Source organism: Trichomycterus rosablanca, chromosome 4, assembly GCF_030014385.1.
Source record: "Trichomycterus rosablanca isolate fTriRos1 chromosome 4, fTriRos1.hap1, whole genome shotgun sequence".
Taxonomy (NCBI): domain Eukaryota; kingdom Metazoa; phylum Chordata; class Actinopteri; order Siluriformes; family Trichomycteridae; genus Trichomycterus; species Trichomycterus rosablanca.
In genome coordinates, this window is record NC_085991.1 from 44,389,952 (window position 1) to 44,408,655 (window position 18,704).

The 18,704-nt window shown below is 41.2% G+C and overlaps 1 protein-coding gene across 1 annotated transcript in view; it reads left to right on the forward strand.

Moving 5' to 3' along the window:
* Positions 1–18,704, forward strand: part of capn1 (calpain 1) — an 83,113-nt gene that overhangs the window by 27,366 nt on the left and 37,043 nt on the right. The window contains exons 2-3 of the mRNA XM_062994375.1: positions 7,768–8,187; positions 16,275–16,344. Of these exons, the coding sequence (XP_062850445.1) occupies positions 7,936–8,187; positions 16,275–16,344 (322 nt within the window). The 5' untranslated portion in view covers positions 7,768–7,935. The remainder of the gene's footprint in view (positions 1–7,767; positions 8,188–16,274; positions 16,345–18,704) is intronic.

Sequence of the window (18,704 nt, forward strand, 5' to 3'; positions counted from 1 at the left end):
ACACACTATGTATGCAATATTTTCTAATGTATATATTATTGTTAGATGTTTTTTAGAGTAAACAACTACACACTATGTGAGCAATATTTTTTCTTAGTTGTATTTCTTTCCATTTTTTTCTTGTCTTCATACTGCTGTAACAAGTTAATTTCCCTAAGGGGTTCATAAAGTCTTATCTTATCTTAATGTATTTTGCCGTTCACAAAAAATAAAATCTCTTGGTTAAAAAATGTCTTCAGTCTTAGGAAAATGTAGTTTTAGTGTCTTAGGAAAGGGGGCTATAGTTTAATGTTAAAAAAAAAGCAGCACTATACCTTAAACATTGCCTTATTCGTGATGGTCTGTGTGTGCGTTTGTGTGTGGGGTGTGTATGTGTGTGTGTGTGTGTGTGTGTGTGTTTATGATTGTTGTGTTGGTCTGTGAAGAAAAACTAAGTATCTCATATATTTGTTTTATTATACATTTAATTTAAAATATAATTTTATATTTAGTTATCATTAATCAAATGATGTTTGCTTTAAGACACTAACTTAAAGCGCTTTTGTGTCTGAGTAGTGGTGGAGTGATGCGGGATGTGTAAGTGACTGTGTTGTTGTTTCTTTTAACAAACAAAACAGGGGTAGGCAGTGATTGTCTTTTGTTTATCCACAATCGTCATAACCACCCCCGAGAATCAAATAGGTTATTTTAACATCCTTAAAGTGGTTGCAATACCGGATGCCATATGCTTTGACATCTTTTTCTCCTTGGTGCAAAAACCAGTTTGGTTTCACGAACACAAGAACTAACAATCGGTGTAACTGTAAAATATCTAAAAAGATTTAGCAGTCTGTGTGATATGGGGTTTCGTAAACCTTTGGAAATGTGTTTGTGCCCCACCATTTGTGGGGTGAGGGTGTACATCTGCAAATCCTTTGTAGTAAAGATAACCCCTAGCCTTAAAACTAAACCTTAAACATTAACATATATAGAGACATCGCACCTAAGTGTCTTTTAATGTTAGAAACCTATGAAGCGCCCCTAAACAGATAAACCTTGTGTGTGGAGTGGTAGGGGGTCTGTGGTTTGGGTGGTTTTGTTGGCCTGTGAAGAAAAACTGAGTATCTCATTTATTTGTTTATTATACATTTTATTTTAAAATATAAATTTATATTTAGTTAGCATTAATCAATGATACATACTTTAAAACGATAGCTTATATCACTTATGTGTCTGAGTAGTGGTGGAGTGTTGTGTAGGTGTATGTGTATGTGTATGTGTTTGATGTTTCTTTTAACAGACTAAACAATGCTTGTCTCTTTACTCTTTATTAGACCTACAATCATCGTAAGCCACAGATTCAAATAGGTTTTATTTTAACTTTCCTTAAAATACTTGCTATACATACTACCATCGCATTGACATATCTTTTTCTCGTTGATGCAAAACCGATTTGGCATCACGAACACTAGGCCCTACATTAGTGCTGCTGTAAAATACTTAAAATGTGTCTGATTTACATATACGTTAGCCATTTTAAAGCTTTTTGCCCTAGAATTCCAACAGTATACGGCTACTTAAACACTATATACAGACATTGTTACAAAATGGGGTTTTGTAAAAACTTCAATGTTAAAAACCTAGGTGTGTGTATGTGGTTGTATGTGCGTGTGTGTGTGTGTGTGTTTGGGTTGGGAGGTGGGGTGTGTGTGGGTTGGGGAGGTGTATGTGTGTGTGTGTGTGTGTGTGTGTGTGTGTGTGTGTGTGTGTGTGTTTATGCTTGTTGTGTTGACCTGTGAAGAAAAACTATGTATCTCATTTATTTAAAATATAATTTTATATTTAGTTGGTATTAATCAAATGATGTTTGCTTTAAGACACCAACACAAATCGCTTTTGTGTCTGAGTAGTTTGGAGTGTGCTAGGGGTGGGAGGGTGAGTGGGGTGGGAGAGGCGGGTGGGCGGATGGGGCTGGGTGGGTTGGGGGAGGCGGGTCCGGTGGGCGTTCCATACTATGTCAGTCAACATGATCTGTCAATCAAACTAGCCTGTCGCTCACAGAGGTGGGGGCAAGGGGGTCATAAATCAGGGGTCATAAATCATATTTTGACAGTTAGTGCATTATATATACTACTTACCCCAAACACACCTCTAAGACGACCACTGCTTTATTGAAGAGGCTGAGAGTAAAGGTGATGGACTGGCCAAGCATGTCTCCAGACCTAAACCCAATAGAACATCTTTGGGGCATCCTCAAGCGGAAGGTGGAGGAGCGCAAAGTCTCGAATATCCGCCAGCTCCGTGATGTCGTCATGGAGGAGTGGAAAAGCATTCCAGTGGCAACCTGTGAAGCTCTGGTAAACTCCATGCCCAGGAGAGTTAAGGCAGTTCTGGGAAATAATGGTGGCCACACAAAATATTGACACTTCAGGAACTTTCACTAAGGGGTGTACTCACTTTTGTTGCCGGTGGTTTAGACATTAATGGCTGTATATTGAGTTATTTTGAGGGAAGAATAAATTTACACTGTTATATAAGCTGCACACAGACTACTTTTCATTGTGTCAAAGTGTCATTTTGTCAGTGTTGTCCCATGAAAAGATATACTTAAATATCTGCAGAAATGTGAGGGGTGTACTCACTTTTGTGATACACTGTATACTGGATGTATTGTCTGTGCTTTGTATAATTGTAGTTCATAATGATAATGCAGAAATTTTATTTATTTCAATAATTTCCATTATCCTACCTCACAGTGTTTCCTTAAAAAATCAGTGTGAACTGTGAGCCTGCTTTTGCCTGACGACAGTAAGCGTCAGGTTCCATATTTGTTACTGCCAGTCATAATAACTAATAAATGTTGATGAGTGAGTCTGGATCTGGTTGGAGATTTAAGGTGTTTAAACTTCGAAAAAGTTTGCACACAGAAGTAGATGCTCCCGAAAACAGTAGTTACTCTGAGTGCATGTTTTATTGAGATCGGGGAGCAATGGAAAGAGAAGCATAAAAATTAAACAATGTGCTTGAGTTTTGATTTTGGATGCATAAATGCGTTGATCTCCGGGAGCAGGTCGTTAAAACATTTCAAAACTCGCCCCAACTCAGCCAGCGGATCTCAGTAAAGCAAATCTTCAGCTCAGACAAGAACTTCTGAAACTGCCTGTAGTTAAGAGCATTAGCTTTAATGAAATTAACACAGGACACGAGGATTTTCATAACAAAATCCCACTTTGCAACACAGTTCAGTGGCTGCGGTCACTCATCTCTCTATTGCTGCGCCGATCACTCCCCTCATGCTCGGAGCGCCACCCGTTGGATCGCTGCCGTATAATCTACTGAGACTCCGGGTGGCCAATTTTTGTTTCCTCTGTTATTTTTTTCCCCGTTATAATACTGTGAGTTCGAAGATGAACAGTGGCCAGACAACATGTATTGCTGCTGTGGTTAAAGGGGCCGGTCAAATTAAAGCATCGGGCCGTAGTTTGATGACCCCTGGTCTAGAAGATGACCAACACAAACAGCAGCAATAGATAAATGATAATTTCTGACTTTACATCTACAAGGTGGACCAACTAGGTAGGAGTGTCTAATAGAGTGGACAGTGAGTGGACACGGTATTTAAAAACTCCAGCAGCGTTGCTGTGTCTTATCCACTCATACCAGGACAACACACACTAACACACCACCACCATGTCAGTGTAACTGCAGTGCTGAGAATGATCCACCAACCAAATAATACCTGCTCTGTGGTGGTCCTGACCATTGAAGAACATAGTGAAAGCAGGCTAAAAAAGTATGAAGAGAAATAGATTTACTACAGTCAGTAATTGTAGAACTACAAAGTGCTCCTGTATGGGTAAGTTGAGCTGATAAAATGGACAATGAGTGTAGAAACAAGGAGGTGGTTTAAATGTTATAGCTGATCGGTGTACATTCAATTGTTTTGCCTGTTTGGAGTGTTTCATGATTCTGTTGGTGTAATGAGGTTGGGGTTTGTGGTCTAAATCTGCTGTTCAGTTCCAGCCACTCAGTACTAGGTCTAATGCATGAACAAATTGCACCCATAACAGATTAGTATTCCAGGCGTACTGTGTTGGTGATTATCTGCTTCTGATGCAAATCCATTGTGCAAACACACTGCACTGTACAGTGAGTAATAAAGTGAATACACGCCTTCTTTTGGCAGCTGTCCACAGCGCTAAGTTTCCATACAAGAGTACCACACCCCGACAGCTGCTTCAATGCTTTCACACGGTGAGAGGCCTGCTCACTAATATTCTGGATCAGTAAACAGTAACAGATCAGTTCGGAGTGCAGGACTGTTAATCACGGCACTGAGAGAACAGGTTTGGCCTGAATTCCAAAGGCATTTCTTAGACTAAAGATCTGCTTTTTAAGTATGCCATGGAAAGCAGTAGTACAGTACACTAGTATTTTTTTAAAATACATTTTCTTTATGGATTTTCTCCCCTTTTTCTCCCTTTTAGTGCATCCAATTGCCCGATTGGGTCATGCTCCCTCTCCACCAATGCCGATCCCTGCTCTGATTGAGGAAAACAAAGCTAACCCATGCCCCCTCCGACACGTGGCCAGCAGCCGTATGCATCTTATCACGAGTGCAGTACAGTTCAGCACTGTGTACGGAGAGACACACCCTGACAGCACTCTTTCTCATCTCTGTGCAGGTGCCATCAATCAGCCAGCAGAGGTCGTAATTGCATTAGTTATGAGAGAGACCCTATCCGGCTTAATCCCACCCATATCTGACGACAAACCGCTTTTGCGCTGGCTGTGCTGTTGTTTCCTATGGAGTGTGCTGCTTAGTTTGCCACTGCTCTTTACTAAGCGGCGATCACCGCGCATTTTTAAAAAATGTATTTATGCATTTTTCTCCCCTTTTTTCTTTTGATTTAGCATCTTTCTTCTGCTGCTGTGGATCCCTGATTGCATTCGAGGAGGGTATATTGCTGCTCACGCCTCCTCCGACCCGCGCTCAGTCCTAGCGGACCCCTTCTTTTCGCCCATGCTTACTGCACAGCCGCCTCTATCTACTAACCAGGGTCATTACACAGTGTTTGAAACCCCCACCCACTTAGTCTGTACATCCCACCCAGCAAACACGGTGGCCAATTATTGTCTGCTGCAGGCACTGCCAATTGTGCACGCTAGACGGTGCCTAGCTGACCGGTGGCAGAGCCGAGATTCAAACTGGGGTGTTCAGAATCACGGCACTTGTGTGCTAGCAGAATATTCTAGGCACCCAATGCGACAAAAATGCATAGGAAACAACGGCACAGCCAGTGCAAAAGCGGTTTGCTGCTTGTCATGTAAATGAATTTGTAACTGTTTTTTAATTGTATTTCAGTGTTTTTTATATTATAGTCGTGTTATTTTTAGTGTATAAGTGTCAACCCCATTATTTTACATTAGCCTAAAATATATGCAGTTACACCAGTTAGACCATGGAACGGATTACCAGGTTTCCCATACATCCTTATGGGAAAAAGTATATTGAAACTCAATGTGTTGTACACTCGATGCCACTCCCAGAACCAGCTGACGTTGAGTTTGAAGGTACCACTGTAGGTGTAGGTAGATCTATTAGAGTAGTTTAGAAGAGGTAGATTAGTTTAGAAATCCTGGGTGATTTGTAATGACCATATATAAAATGCATTACCTAGGGGGCACTAGATGATGCTCACCTGGTCTCGGTTTCTTCACACACAAACCAACATGTGAATAAGGGAAGTACTGGCACTTTTTTACATCCCTCTTCAAGGACTGAATGGGACTGTGGGGCTTTTTTATGCTGGCCCAATGCAGTAATTTACTGAAGTGTTTGGCATAGTGTAGCTAAAGAAGAAAAATCTCTCTGTTTAATTTGCATGCCAGACAGCACACTGGCACAGCTCCAGCGGCTCTACTTTAATCTTCTAACAGTGCAGAGTTTAGGATAATATAATTACTGATGATAGATAGATAAATGAATACAATAAGTACACATGTGGACCTGAATATTTGTACTCAGCATTTTGACATTGACACGTTTTTTTTTTTTTTTTTTTTTTTTTAAGTTAACTTTGTTATGGACCAATTAATTTGATTAGGATTGAATCTTAGACTGCAGTCTCAAAGCTGTTTCATTATCATTTCACCACACCACAAGATAAAGTGCTACACTTAAGTGCTGGACCACAATGGGCTAAGAGAACAAATTTGTTGTGCATGGTCAAAAAATATGCAAGCCTTAGTCTGAAACTGGAATAAAGAAATAAAACGACTTTTAATTAAAACCCAGTTTAACAAGTCAGTTTAAAATCTTTCAGATGTGTTTTACTGGGTTGAGACCTGGTGATGGATTGCTGTACAGTTCACACTACACAACTTGATCCCTTGTATTTTAAGTCAGTGTGGTTTCACAATACACGCTACACGATTGATTGGTGATAGGGGGTCACATACTACACCATCTATCACCAGGAGGAATCTCAGATGAGTCTTTTTGGTCTCCCAAACTACATTTTGTCAGGAAACACACACTAGAAGTGACCGGGTGTAATAATACCATGTTCAAAAATGCACGCCTGCAAGAAGTGAATGGTCAAAGTCGTTTATGCACGTCTGAGCTGGCACATTTGGTAGGGACCTGTCGGCAAGCTAAAATCAGGGCAAAAATCATGTAGTATGAACTAGGCATAAGGGGCATGGTGTATGATGTAAAATTAGTCAGAGCATTTACTCCGTGGATGGGGAGGAGGAGTTGTCATCCAGAAAAAGACCTCCTCCATTAGAACATTTATACCACACTGGTTATGCAAACAGTCTGAATAAATGATGATTCATTTTGGCACAGCTATTACAGAGGATGCCCTTCCCGACGCAACCGCCCTGTGTATCCGGGCTGTGTGACAGCAGGAAGTTGTTCCAGCATGACTGTGCTTGCGTGCACAATGTTCCTAAAATAAAACAGCAAACATTGTGCTCTATCTTTTCTGGAATTCTGGTCTGTTAACTCAACGGTTCTTGCTGACACTTGCTTACTCACCTCATGACAAAGTTAGTATTATTGTTGGCACTGATATTCACCACATCAGGGACATTATACAGGGAGTCTAAATAGCTCTCCATTGTGGCCCTCATTGCAATTAAATTGGAGTTTATTGAACCATTAGCTGGTTAATGAGCCTTTGTGACTGAAGCTCCTGCCATTTATGCTCCTCCACTAATGAACTCTCTTTTTTTCCTTTTGTAATTTGATTTGTAGTTTGATACATAATTTGCATTAAATGTTTTATGCGTGCGGCACGGTGGCTAAGTGGGTAGCACTGTTGCCTCACAAGAAGAAGGTCCTAGGTTCGATCCCCAGGTGGGGCGGTCCGGGTCCTTCCTGTGTGGAGTTTGCATGTTCTCCCCGTGTCTGCGCGGGTTTACTCCGGGTGCTCCGGTTTCCTCCCACAGTCCAAAGACATGCAAGTGAGGTAAATTGGAGACACTAAATTGTCCATGACTGTGTTCGATATAACCTTGTGAACTGATGAACCTTGTGTAATGAGTAACTACCGTTCCTGTCATGAATGTAACCAAAGTGTAAAACATGACGTTAAAATCCTAATAAACAAACAAACATATATGTATTATGCAGTACACCTGTCTGGAAGCATCTGCACAATGTGTTTTTCCACTCCTATAATAAAGTTTTTTTTTTTTTATTCGTCACTTGTTTACAGCTTTTGTGTCCTGTTTTCTCTCAGCACTTTTGTAATCAACTTTTTTTGTTGTCTTTTATAGGTGCCTCTGGTCCAGCTTTCACTTTTTACCACATGAGCCAGCCTCTTCTTCACTCCCCACAGCCGTCCTAGCGGGACTCCTGAATCCTCTCTGATTGAACAACACAAGGGGTGAAGTTCAGTTATTGGCTAAATTTTCTTTGCTGAAAGGCTTGCAGCAGCGGGAAACATGGAGCCGGTTTTTGCTACGGGAATGGCGGCTAAGCTTCGCAGCGTGTGGGACCGAAATGAAGGTCTGGGTCAGAATAACAATGCTGTCAAGTTTCTGGGTCAGGACTATGAGATGCTGAGGTCACAGTGCATCCAGAGGAATACCTTGTTTGAGGACACGTACTTCCCAGCTGTCGCCTCCTCGCTGGGTTTTAACGAACTTGGACCAAGCTCGTCCAAAACCTACGGCGTTCGCTGGATGAGGCCAACGGTGAGTCAATATACACTGTATATACACAACTAGAGGGATGTTGGACAGTAAAAGATGCATTTCCACCATGTTTTTACACACTGCTGACACCTAAACATCAACATTAAACCAAGGACGACATATAGACCAAGCTATACACAAGGTGCAGAATAGGCCACACCAGAACAACCCACCAACACCTGATGAATGGAGAAAACCCACCAACCTGTGAAATGTAACAATAAAAACCTGTAACGATAAAAACATTCTAATAGAATTCCCCAAATACACTAAGTAAAGACAACAAGTACACATGCCTGGAACCATAAAAATGACATAGTGGGGGTGTGATAGTGTGTGTTGTGCTGGTATGAATGGATCAGACACAGCAGCGCTGCTGGAGTTTTAAATACCGTGTCCACTCACTGTCCACTCTATTAGACTTACCTAGTTGGTCCACCTTGTAGATGTAAAGTCAGAGACGATCGCTCATCTATTGCTGCTGTTTGAGTTGGTCATCTTCTAGATCTTCATCAGTGGTCACAGGACGCTGTTGGCTGGATGTTTTTGGTTGGTGGACTATTCTCAGTCCAGCAGTGACAGTGAGGTGTTTAAAAACTCTGTCAGCATTGCTGTGTCTTATCCATTGTAGTGCACCACCACCGTGTCACTGCAGTGCTGAGAATGATCTACCACCCAAATAATACCTGCTCTGTAGTAGTCCAGGGTCATTCCTGACCATTGAAGAACAGCATGAAAGGGGGCTAACAAAGCATGCAGAGAAACAGATGGACTACAGTCAGTAATTGTAGAACTACAAAGTGCTCCTGTATCGTAAGTGGAGCTGATAAAATGGACAGTGTGTGTAGAAACAAGGAGGTGGTTATGGCTGATCAGTGTATACTGTCACAGTACTGTAAGATGCTTTGAATAAAGTGTCTGCTTAATAGCAAATGATCGGTGTACATGCCAAACATGGCATTAAAATTCTAATGAATAAATAAATTAGACACTGCTGGTTAAGTAAAGTTCCCGAGCTCTTGTAAAACGGTTACTGAAAGAGTTTTGCATTTCCACTGCACAGCACAAATCCTGACTGTTATGCTAAATAATGGCAGTTGTACAAAATATATGATTAACCTTTTAGTATGTAAGCTGACGCTTGATCTGAACAGAGAGCAGAGCTACAGATCTCTACACACATGAGAGCTTGGACTGCTGAGTTGAGACACGGCCTCAGTCCACATGCACCAGTTTCTTATAGAGAAAGTGCACTGTTATTCTAAACCAGGTAAAATTCTTTACCTGTATTATTTAAATCATGTACGGCTGAACTACTATGCATTGAAATCCCAAACAGAAGCATTTGGGTCAGTATGGAGTATGACTTCACATGTTGATCTTTATGTGATGTACATTTAAACTAAAGTGCAGGGCAGCACATTGGCTCGGTGGGTAGCACTGTTGACCCACAGCAACAAAGTCCTGGGTTTGATTCTGAGGTGGAGCGGTCCGGGTCCTTTCTGTGTGTAGTTTGCATGTCCTTTTTCGTGTCAGCGTGGGTTTCCTCGTGGAGCTCTGGTTTCCTCCCACAGTACAAAGACACGCTGGTGAGGTGAACTAGAGATACAAAATTGTCCATGACTGTTTGACATTAAAAACTTGTTTAACCAGTAATTAGCTGTCCTGTCATAAATGTAACCAGTGTGTAAAACATGAGGTTAAAATCCTAATAAAATAAATAAAATAATCCAAAGTGCTGTACATTTACGTATAGTAAAGCATATTAAAAGTAAATGTGACACCTAAAATTTAAAACAGCAAAACCATCACAATCATTTTGAGCGTCTAATGCCGTCTGCTAAAACAGTTTTTTTAATCTAGATTTAACATCGGTAGTGGATAGTGCAGACTTAATGTTTAAGATAGGCCTGTTAACACACTCTGGAGTTTTAATAAACCAAATGCATCTTTATTAATTTTGGTTAGCATATTTTTTTAGTGAATATAATGAACTATTTGCTACAGATTCTGCAATTTAAAATCTGAACTGGTTCTGCTCACTGTTGTTATGTTCATTTTACTGTTCTACATCAATAAAGCATGTGTGACATGTTAATATGAAACTCTGATGTGTTTATACTTTGGGACGCTATAAGCTTGTTTGTAATCTGTTAACCTGTCTGTTTTTGGTTAAAAGAAGATGGGTTTACATCGCTATGGGTTTAGAGGCTGTCAGGAGGAAACCCCTTGCCAAATTCTGTAGTTTCAAGCTTGTCTGGAGTGTTTTGCTTATGACCTGAAGAATGAAAATTTTGTAGTCAGTTTGATTTATTTGGCTACAATGGCTATGTTTGGAGGTAAGACATTAAAACCCAGCAACACTGTACCTACTATCAATCAGGGGTAATGGTAAGATTAATAGACTAATATAAAAATATTTTACCAATATAGGCTGTGGTAGACTGACATTACAAAAAGTGCATTAAATTATTAATGAAGATTCTTTAAATGTTTCTTTATTGTGAATATGATTTAGTGTTACAGCAGGATGTTGACAAATATGGCTATATCAGGCTAAATTAAGCTTTTGGAATACCCTTCTCAAAGTCCTGCACATGAATATATAGGCTGTACCAAAAAGTCAAGTCTGTGCTTGACAACCAACATATTTTATGCTTTGGTCACCGGGAGGCTGTGCAAATGTCACAACAGCGATTCCAGGATGAAGAAACTTAAAGTCTAAAATGCAGACACAGTTTCTCAGTTCCGCAGCTCTCTAGTCTCATGCTGTTTTTTTCCCCCACAATGTTGTGGTTCTAAGCTAAAGTGAAAACCAACATTTCAGGGTTTTGTGAAAAAGCAAGAATCAGTTTTTCTTTGCCATGTTTGTCAACGTCATGTAAACAGTTAGTCTCATTGGCAGCACTTTGAAAAGGTCACAGGCAAACAGGGTCAAAGATCAGTAAAATTTTTGCCGTTCAGGTGGCGCGGCGGTAAAAACACACGCTGGAACCAGAGCTGGGATCTCAAATACGTTGTATGCCGGCTGGGCTGAGCAACCACATGAACAACAATTGGCCTGTTGTTCAGATGGGGTGGGATTAAAGCCCGATACGGTCTCTCTCATAATTAATGCAATGACGACCTCTGCTGGCAGATTGATGGCGCCTACACAGAGACGGGAAAAGAGTGCTGTCAGGGTGTGTCTCTCCGTACACAGTGCTGATCCGCATTGCACTCGTTTATGTGTAGGTGACAAGTAGGGATGTCCCGAACACGTTTTTTTGTTCCCGATCTTTAATTTTGATCCCGATCCGATACCGATTAAACCGATACTTGTATTTTCTAGTTATTGTCTAGATAAGAACTAGATAATACTGTTCACACAGTGCACACTTCAAGTACATTACAGTTATTCAAATTAATCCAATGTACATGTTTAACAACTGAATAGCTCTGCAGTGCTCTAGGAAAAAAATTGCCTGCATCCAAGCTATTGCTTAATGTTCTTTTACAAAATAAAAGTAAACAAACCTAGTGCAGCATTGTAGTAAAAATGAAGTGAGATAATTACAGTTTCACTTTGAACTTTATATTCAAAGAACATAATTCTGTTTAATGCAGTGATACACTAAAAATGAACAAAAATCTCCACTCACAAGTGGTGTAGCAGCTTAACTTGGAATATAAAAAAACAAATAAGTTACTTAACAGCATTACAGTAAAACCTGAATACCAAAATAAAATGGAAAGTCACTCTTTTGTTATGAAGGAAAGCCAGTTCTTAAAGTGCTTGTATTGTGACAATGGTTTGATGGACGGGTCTACGCAAAGTGAGTGTGTTTTGACCCTTTGGGGCTTCCATAGTGCATGGGATAGCGTGCTCGGCTCTAGCTGTCCGCTATTCGGAACAGAAGAAGTTAATAAAGTGTTTTGCTCCCGACAATTTGTGAATATACGGTGTATTTTATTTCTTTATTAAGCGAGTGCATCACTACCACGCTCGGTTACATAACTAAGCCAATCAGAGAGCTTGATACTGAGATGTCGTTCAGTCTTGTAACACGTAAACTCGTAAAAGCTGTATGTTATGGTCCTGAAGTTTTCATACTCGGATTAAAAGTTATTGTTTTGTAAACCGGAGTGATCCTCGACTCACACACCATATAAACCAGGGGTCTCAAACCCGCGGCCCGCGGGCCAGTTGCGGCCCGCAGGTCGATATTTTGTGGCCCCCGACATAACGTCAAAGTTCATTGTTAGTGCGGCCCGCGCGGTTTTCTCACATGCACCTATTTTGCCGAGTCGTTGCGCAACCCTTTACCCTTCGCATTTTATTATTTTTTTCACTTAGCAACGTATTAGCAACGTCACTTGGCTGAAACGTGATTCAGAGCGACACCAAGTGGAAGGAAAATATATCCTGTCAGCCAGTGCAAGGTACAGAGGACAGAAAGGTGCGATCGCAAAAGAAAACGAATTTACCAAGAACAATTTAATCAAAAAGAGCAAGAATTTAAAATATATAAAACAGACAATGCACTTGATATTAAGAATTAAGAGAGGTGAAGTAACATGGACACCAGAGTTAGCTCAGTGGCGGAGAGATTTGGTAGAGCAGAAGGATGTAAACAAAAAGAATAAAATCTAGATCACTTTATTTATGAATGTGAAATGCATAAACACCTGAGAGATACATTTAATAATGATAAGAAAAACGAAGTGCTCAAAAAAGCTATGAACAATGATAAAATTTTCAAATTCCTCTCAGAATATATAGAGAAAGGGCTCTCTGAATAATATCCCAAACACTCAGGTATTGGGCAGAGGTGGAAAGAGTACTAAAATATTGTACTCAGGTAAAAGTACAACTACTTTAAATAATTTTTACTGAAATACGAGTAAAATTACTAGTCTAAAAACCTACTCAAGTAAAAAAGTAACTCATTTACACCGTACTCAGAGTAAACGTTACTTCGTTACTTGTGTTAGTAAAATTTTTTTATTAACAATAGGGGGGGTCTCTCCTGTGTAATGCAAACAGGACAAGTGGATATAAATCTCACAATAGTTGTTTTTAATTAAAATATAATAGAAAAAACATGTTGATAGAACATTTAAAACATTTAGGGATGTGTAATGTGTCATTTTAGTACAGAACATCCCATAAAACATTTTCAAACTGTATAACCACTGAAGTTGGCATTAATTGTGGATTCTATAGACCAGCCTTCTTTTCATCATCAACAAATACCTAACAACAGTCATACTGCAAATCTCATAACTCAAAACAAGTCACGGTTACAAGTGTTGTGACTTTCACTAAATGACCCAAAGAAAACCTTCAAGATGTAAGACAATTCTGGGAATAATGGATCTTTGAAGGTTTCTGGCAGCAAAGAGTAGGTAAAAGAAGCCTATGTTCTGAAGAATTGTTCATGTTCTGAACTGTTATTAATAAAGATTGAGAAGTTTGGATCAGTTGTACTTTTGTTTGGAATACCTGAAACCCTTTTTTTGTGGAATACTTGATGCGGCCCAGCCGCTCCTAGACTCTACCTCCAGCGGCCCCCAGATAAATTGAGTTTGAGACCCCTGATATAAACAGTAAAATTCTACAGTAATGAACGCAGCTCTGCTCCCACCGCCTCGTGAAACGCTCGCATTGCAGACATTACACCGCTGCTGGACTCGTTTCACTTTCCAATTTAAAGTATTTCCACACAGCGGACATGCTGACGTAAAACAAAAGATCGGGTTATGATCGGCATTAGTAAAGCCGATTTCCGATCGGTTAAAAATACCTTGATCGGCCCCGATCCCGATCTGTGAGATCGGATCGGGACATCCCTAGTGACAAGATGCATACAGCTGCTTCCCTCGTGTCGGAGGGAGCGTGGATTAGCTTCGTTCTCCTCAACCAGATTGGGGATCGGCATTGGTGGAGAGGAAGCATAACGCAATCGGGCAATTGGACACGCTAAAAGGGAGAAAAAGGGGAGAAAATGCATAAACAAAAATATATTAAGAGGCAAGAGGTAAAAAACAAGCGTCAAAGTGCTAAATCTGGGTGGTGCCAGATGCTCAAGGTAGTGCAGCGACTAACTACTACTACTAACTAGAAGTTTTATCTTAAGAGCAACTTAGGACCAATCTCCAAGCAAAAACTTGGCTGATTTTGTTGCTAGGTGTGTCACATTCTTTTGAACACTATATTGGTTCTATATTTTTGGGCCATCTGTAAATGTAATAAAAAAAGAAGCCATATGCCGGATTAAATCTGTCTGCACGCTGCATTCGGTCTCCTGTTGGGACTTGTGCTGGTCTAAAATGGCGAGTGAAGTTACATGTTGGTCCACAGGGACATTCACCACATGCTTTTCTAAAGAGGTTTAAGTGCTGCACTGCTCTACACTAGAGTAACCTTCATGCTTGATCTGCTCTCTCCAACCTGTTGTTTCTAACCGGTTTCTGAATGACTAACCCTCCTCCACCACCCCACAGACCATCTCCAGAATCTGCCCACTTCTCTCTACCTATACGCCCTCTCTAAACCTCACATTAATGCTGTTGTTGACAGGAATGATCCCTAAGTAGTTCCTGTCAGGCTGGCCCGCTATTAGCATGTAGAGCCGAGTTGTTATTGGTAGGTTTGGTAGGTGTGGGAAAGAAGGAAGGCAGTGTGGGTAGGTGTTGGAGGCTAAGCCAGGCTTCAAGTGTTTTGAAGGAAATGTTGGGTTGGGTTCTGCTCTTAAAGAGATGACTCAAGCACAGAAGCCACAACAACACTTGCTAAGGGCTAACATGCAGACACATTGTTGTCAGGAGCTAATGGCTAATATAGCTACAAATAAGAGACGTCAATCTCACCCCAAAGTCTAATTAATAATCATTCATAAAAGATAAAAGAATGTTTTAAATACATTGTAGAGCATTTGGAGCCTAGCAGGTAAGATACTAGACTAGTAATCAAAATGTCGCTGGTTCAAGCCCCGCCACTGCCAGGTTGCCACTGTTGGCCCCCTGAGCAAGGCGCTTAACCCTCAATTGCTTAGACAATACACCAATCAGCCATAACATTTAAACCACCTCCTTGTTTCTACACTCACTGTCCATTTTATCAGCTCCACTTACCATATAGAAGCACTTTGTAGTTCTACAATTACTGACTGTAGTCCATCTGATTCTCTGCATGCTTTGTTAGCCCCCTTTCATGCTGTTTTTCAATGGTCAGGACCCCCACAGGACCACCACAGAGTAGGTATTATTTGGGTGTTGGATCATTCTCAGCACTGCAGTGACACTGACATGGTGGTGGTGTGTTAGTGTGTGTTGTGCTGGTATGAGTGGATCAGAGTTTTTAAACACCTCACTGTCACTGCTGGACTGAGAATAGTCCACCAACCAAAAACATCCAGCCAACAGCGCCCCGTGGGCAGCGTCCTGTGACCACTGATGAAGGTCTAGAAGATGACCAACTCAAACAGCAGCAATAGATGAGCGATTGTCTCTGCTTTACATCTACAAGGTGGACCAACTAGGTAGGAGTGTCTAATAGAGTGGACAGTGAGTGGACACGGTATTTAAAAACTCCAGCAGCGCTGCTGTGTGATCCACTCATACCAGCACAGCACACACTAACACACCACCACCATGTCAGTGTCACTGCAGTGCTGAGAATGATCCACCATCTAAATCATACCTGCTCTGTGGTGGTCCTGTGGGGGTCCTGACCATTATAGAACAGGGTAAGCAGGCTAAAAAGGTATGTAGAGAAACAGATGGACTACAGGCAGTAATTGTGGAACTACAAAGTGCTTCTATATGGTAAGTGGAGCTGATAAAATGAACAGTGAGTGTAGAAACAAGGAGGTGGTTTTAATGTTACGGCTGATCTGTGTATACGGTCACAGTACTGTAAGTTGCTTTGAATAAAGTGTCTGCTTCATGGCAAATGTAAATGTAATGTTTTTGTAATTAGATGGTTCATAAATTCATTTTAGTTTTTTTAACTATTGTATTCATTTAAGACAGTATGTACAGTATATGAACACAAATGTCTGATTATTTTTGTAATAACGTTAAAACTGTGTACGTGTTTACAGGAGATCTGCTCAAACCCCCAGTTCATTATTGATGGAGCTACTCGCACAGACGTCTGTCAGGGAGCACTGGGTGAGTCTGCTTTTCAGGAATCTCCCTGTCATACTCGAACAGCCACTAAAAATAGATTGTAGACGACACACAGCTGCATTTTTCTCCAAGTGTCCATTACACTAGTAAACATAATGCTTTGTTGGAGTCTTAGAAATTCTGCACTGTCCTGTTGCTACAAAGTATTACTACGACATTTCCCAGACTGTCTCATGGTGATGGTACCCATTAGGGTTTGGTTAAATGTGGTATTTTCACTTTTCCTGACAGTTTTACTGGTAATTTGACTGAAAATGTCACTGTAGTACAAACAACAGTTAATTTAACTTGTTTTGTTGACATTTAGGCAAGAAGCAGTCCCATCGATGAGGTGTCAGTTCAACAGATTTAGTGGTCAGATTTAGTGCTCAGATTTAGTGGTATGTTTAATTTGACTTAAAGTCTGGTTTGATAATTACCAGTGGTTTAATATTGGGGTTGGGGTGACTTCAGGTTACAAAACTAACATAGTATGTGGCAGATTGTGCTATTGTTTCCTGTGAAGTGAGACCGTGCTGCTTATTTTCCTGCTGCCCTACCCTGATCAGATTTAGTGATTAGGCTCTCAGTTTTTACAGCTTGTTTGCCACTGATCCTTTCAAAGCTCCTCCAATGAGACAAATTGTTTATATGACGTAGACAGCAGTTGGCGAGTATACTCAAACAGTCTATCCATTGTGAGGTGCACTTCTCAGTGTGCTCTCTGTGTCGGTCACAAACCCAGATAAAATAAGGAGGGTTTCATCAGGAATAGCATCTAATGTAAAAAAAAGTCAGGTCTGCACACCAGAATGATCCACTGTGGTGAGCCCTAAATACGGGAGCAGCTTGCCGCGTAATATTTACAGCAATATGCACCTTGTCTCACAGTAAACGATGTTCTTATCATATGAAAGCAGCCTTATACTCGTGGTAATAAGATACACCGATCAGCCATAAAATTAAAACCACCTCCTGGTTTCTTCACACACTGTCCATTTTATCAGCTTCACTTGCCATATAGAAGCACTTTGTAGTTGTACAATTACTGACTGTAGTCCATCTGTTTCTCTACATATCTTTCTAACCTGCTTTCACCTTGTTTTTCAATGGTCAGGACCCCCACAGGACCACCACAGAGCAGGTATTATTTGGGTGGTGGGTCATTCTCAGCACTGCAGTGACACTGACATGGTGGTGGTGTGTTAGTGTGTGTTGTGCTGGTATGAGTGGATAAGACACAGCAGTGCTTCTGGAGTTTTTAAATACTGTCCACTCTATTAGACACTCCTACCTAGTTGGTCCACCTTGTAGATGTAAAGTCAGAGACGATCACTCATCTATTGCTGCTGTTTGAGTTGGTCATCTTCTAGACCTTCATCAGTGGTCACAGGACGCTGCCCACGGGGCGCTGTTGGCTGGATATACAGGGGTTGGACAATGAAACTGAAACACCTGTCATTTTAGTGTGGGAGGTTTCATGGCTAAATTGGACCAGTCTGGTGGCCAATCTTCATTAATTGCACATTGCACCAGTAAGAGCAGAGTGTGAAGGTTCAATTAGCAGGGTAAGAGCACAGTTTTGCTCAAAATATTGCAATGCACACAACATTATGGGTGACATACCAGAGTTCAAAAGAGGACAAATTGTTGGTGCACGTCTTGCTGGCGCATCTGTGACCAAGACAGCAAGTCTTTGTGATGTATCAAGAGCCACGGTATCCAGGGTAATGTCAGCATACCACCAAGAAGGACAAACCACATCCAACAGGATTAACTGTGGACGCAAGAGGAAGCTGTCTGAAAGGGATGTTCGGGTGCGAACCCGGATTGTATCCAAAAAACATAAAACCACGGCTGCCCAAATCACGGCAGAATTAAATGTGCACCTCAACTCTCCTGTTTCCACCAGAACTGTCCGTCGGGAGCTCCACAGGGTCAATATACACGGCCGGGCTGCTATAGCCAAACCTCTGGTCACTCGTGCCAATGCCAAACGTCGGTTTCAATGGTGCAAGGAGCGCAAATCTTGGGCTGTGGACAATGTGAAACATGTATTGTTCTCTGATGAGTCCACCTTTACTGTTTTCCCCACATCCGGGAGAGTTACGGTGTGGAGAAGCCCCAAAGAAGCGTACCACCCAGACTGTTGCATGCCCAGAGTGAAGCATGGGGGTGGATCAGTGATGGTTTGGGCTGCCATATCATGGCATTCCCTTGGCCCAATACTTGTGCTAGATGGGCGCGTCACTGACAAGGACTACCGAACCATTCTGGAGGACCATGTGCATCCAATGGTTCAAACATTGTATCCTGAAGGCGGTGCCGTGTATCAGGATGACAATGCACCAATACACACAGCA